Source organism: Miscanthus floridulus, chromosome 18 (assembly GCF_019320115.1).
Source record: "Miscanthus floridulus cultivar M001 chromosome 18, ASM1932011v1, whole genome shotgun sequence".
Classification (NCBI taxonomy): Eukaryota; Viridiplantae; Streptophyta; class Magnoliopsida; order Poales; family Poaceae; genus Miscanthus; species Miscanthus floridulus.
In genome coordinates, this window is record NC_089597.1 from 43,495,230 (window position 1) to 43,498,748 (window position 3,519).

At 49.2% G+C, this 3,519-nt stretch overlaps 1 protein-coding gene across 1 annotated transcript; it reads left to right on the top strand.

Annotated features, from left to right (window-relative positions):
- Nucleotides 1–811: 811 nt before the first annotated feature.
- Nucleotides 812–3,198, top strand: LOC136520935 (probable transcription factor GLK1). Its single transcript, XM_066514623.1, has 6 exons — nucleotides 812–1,633; nucleotides 1,751–1,891; nucleotides 2,090–2,431; nucleotides 2,508–2,567; nucleotides 2,670–2,777; nucleotides 2,878–3,198. Exons 1-6 carry the CDS (start codon nucleotides 1,076–1,078, stop codon nucleotides 3,025–3,027), a joined length of 1,359 nt encoding a protein of 452 aa, XP_066370720.1. The 5' UTR covers nucleotides 812–1,075; the 3' UTR covers nucleotides 3,028–3,198.
- The last annotated feature ends 321 nt before the right edge of the window (nucleotides 3,199–3,519 follow it).

Sequence of the window (3,519 nt, forward strand, 5' to 3'; positions counted from 1 at the left end):
AAAAAAACTTTAGGTTTTCTAACTGTCATCTCCAACACCATATGGGCAAAATCGTCTTTTCACAGGGCAGTTAACGGTTCCTGGATGGAAAATCTAACGGAGTGTCGTATAAGGAATGAAAGTTGAACTCGGTGTCAAATAGGGAACGAAAATTTTTTGAGGGCTAAAAAAGGAACGGGTCATTTGTCTGATGTCAAATAAGGAATTCTTCCAAAAAAATATTTGGTGAACACAATGCATGCGTCAGAGAAGCTGGAGCCGGTAGGAGCACTACCAAATGGGGCCTAAGCTTTCAATATAAATTGTGCCTGATCGATCCAGGTGTAACATTCCTAATTTCCAATGCTAGCTAAACTTCCAAAAGCTAACAGTTTGTAGATAAGAAGTGCTTGATTTACAGCCTTTTCATTTGCTGCTGCCCTTGTCGGCTTGTCACCTCATATATCGAAAAGTTAACAATTTGAACGCGTTTCTGAACTCACAGTCCTCTCTCACACATTATTAAAAACGCCCATGAGCAGGGACCGAGCATGCAGCAGGAGCAGGACAGTCTCCAGCCGATATACATGGAGCCGCTGTCATCTTTTGTTCTCTTCTTGTCGCCTCTCTCTCACGAGATCGAGTACACCTGTCTCGCTCCCAGTGTAGCATCACCGAAAAGAAAAAAAAAGAACTGGCTCCAAAAAACACTCGTCCACACACAGGCAATAATTCGCAGAAGCCACCAAGCTGCACTTGCGCTCGCGGACAAGGCCACCCATCGAAGGATTCAGAGAAATCTTTGCGAGCTTTGTGGTCGATATCCCTCCTCCCTTCGGCGTTCGCCGCCCCAAATACTCCCCAGGGAGCGAGTAGCCGAGTACTGACTTGCCATCGCACCAAATGGTCAGTACTAGTACTAGCTAGCTCAACAGAAAAACAGTGCAAAGACAGGTTACAACAACCTACCCTAACAGGCCATTCCTTCCACTGCACTGCCCTCGTGAGCTACCTGAGCTCCAACTCGATCCAAGTGTACCTAGTGTGGCTAGCTACTGGCTAGTAGACACTTGAGAAGCTTGCAGTGTCGCCGGTGATGTGTGCCGATGTGGAGGAGTGCGGTGGAGGCGCCGCCGGCAGCAAGGAGATGGAGGAGATCGTCGTCGGGCCTGTGTCAGACCTGGATTTCGACTTCACGGTCGACGACATAGACTTCGGGGACTTCTTCCTCAGGCTAGAAGACGACGACGGAGACGCGCTGCCGGACCTCGAGGTCGACCCTGCCGAAATCTTCATCACTGACTTTGAGGCAATCGCCACCGCCGCCGGCGATGGCGTCATGGACCAGGCGGTGTCCAGTGTGACTGTCCTGCCCTTAGCAGATGCGGTGCACATAGGCGCCGTGGATCCGTGCTGTCCCGGTGTCCTTGGCGAGGACAACGTCGTAACGTGCGAAGAGGTGGAAGAAGGGAAAGGAGAGTGCAACCATGCCGAGGGCGAGGAGGTAGTCGCCGGTAATGGTGACTCCGGTGAGGGCGGCTGTGGAACCGTTCTGGGCGAAAAGTCACCGTCTTCGACGACATCGTCGTCGCAGGAGGCGGAGAGCCGTCACAAGTCGTCCAACAAGCACTCCCATGGGAAGAAGAAAGCAAAGGTACGCTACGCATGCATGTGAGCTAGCAATTGCAATTTGCAAGCCCTAAATATAAAAGAAACAAAGTGATACGCTAGGTTCAGAGTCGTGACACTATGTAGTGACATATTTTTACAGGTGGATTGGACGCCGGAGCTTCACCGGAAATTCGTTCAAGCGGTAGAGCAGCTGGGCATCGACAAGGCAGTCCCTTCGAGGATACTCGAGATCATGGGGATCGATTCCCTCACGCGCCATAACATTGCCAGTCATTTGCAGGTCCGTGCGTCCCGTGAAGCTTAGTGCCTTAGTAGCGTCACTCACTGGATCCTCCATCCATATCCATACACTATATAGCATCGATCCAACGTCTGCCTGTGGAATAAATTATTACATCATGTTTTTGGCCTACCATGCATATATATTTCCTTTGTTTTATTTATGCTAACGATCGATTTGCTATTTAAATTGAAGCAGAAGTACCGTTCCCACAGGAAGCACATGCTTGCAAGGGAGGTGGAGGCGGCGACCTGGACGCAGCGGCGACAGATGTACGCTGCCGGAGGAGCCCCCAATGCCGTGAAGAGGCCCGATTCTAACGCGTGGACCGTGCCGACCATCGGCTTCCCTCCTCCTCCTCCGCCGCCCCCTCCTCCTCATCCGATGCAACACTTCGGAAGGCCGCTGCATGTCTGGGGCCACCCAACGCCGCCAACGGTGGAGTCACCCCGGGTGCCAATAATGTGGCCTCGGCATCTCGTCCCCCGCGCCTCGCCGCCGCCATCAGACCCGGCGTTCTGGCACCATGCTTACATAAGGGTATGTACGCTTGTGTTTGTGTGTTATTATATTTAATTTCGGATGCATCACCATAAGTATTTCTTCTTTTTATCAGGGGCCTGCACACATGCCGGGCCAGGTGACTCCGTGCGTGGCAGTGCCAATGCCAGCAGCGGTAATGGTTCATGTTCATCAACAATGCTCAAAAAATGAAAATTGGCACTTCTTCATAGATATGATTATTCTCTAATAAGAGCTTGATGCCCTAATTTTTCAGCGTTTCCCTGCTCCACCCGTGAGGGGTTCTTTGCCATGTCCACCTCCAATGTACAGACCTCTTGTTCCTCCAACACTCGATACGCAGCTTCAGCTACAGACACAGCCAGTAAGCGTAGTTGTATTGACATGTTTCAGACAATACTCATATTTCTTTCTGCGGCACTCTACTCAAGTCGGCCCTTCTTTTTCTTTTTGTATTTTTTCAGTCAAGTGAGAGCATAGATGCAGCAATAGGTGATGTTTTAACGAAACCGTGGCTGCCACTGCCCCTGGGACTGAAGCCCCCTTCGGTAGACAGTGTCATGGGCGAGTTGCAGAGGCAAGGTGTAGCAAATGTGCCGCCAGCTTGTGGATGATCCCCGGGGCTCCATAGCTGCTTGACCCTGCAGTCCAACAAAAAGAATTTGTCGATATGCCTTTTCTGTTTCAAATTTTCATGAACCATTTATGGACCACTGTCTTAATAATTAACTTGTTCAGGGTCAGAGCGAAAAACAGTACATCCTTTGAGGTTTGAGGCAAATCAATCTGAGTACATCCAAGTACAATGTGCTGCCATGTCGGAACAATGAAGTCTTGGCCTTGGCCCGAATAATCAGTAACTGCCATCTCAGATTTTAGGCTTCTTGGTCAAAAATATATGTGAATGCTACATGTTAAATAACACAGACTTTGCACCCGATTCCTAATAGTAACTGGTTTTAGAGTATCTCCCAGAGACTCTCCATATCTTTCCTAAACGTTAGGAATAAAGATTTTGGTGAAAAACTACCCTCCCATAGCTTCTCTAAATGGTTATCCAAATATAACCATCTTCTATTCTGGATTTTTCGCTAGCAAAAAATAGA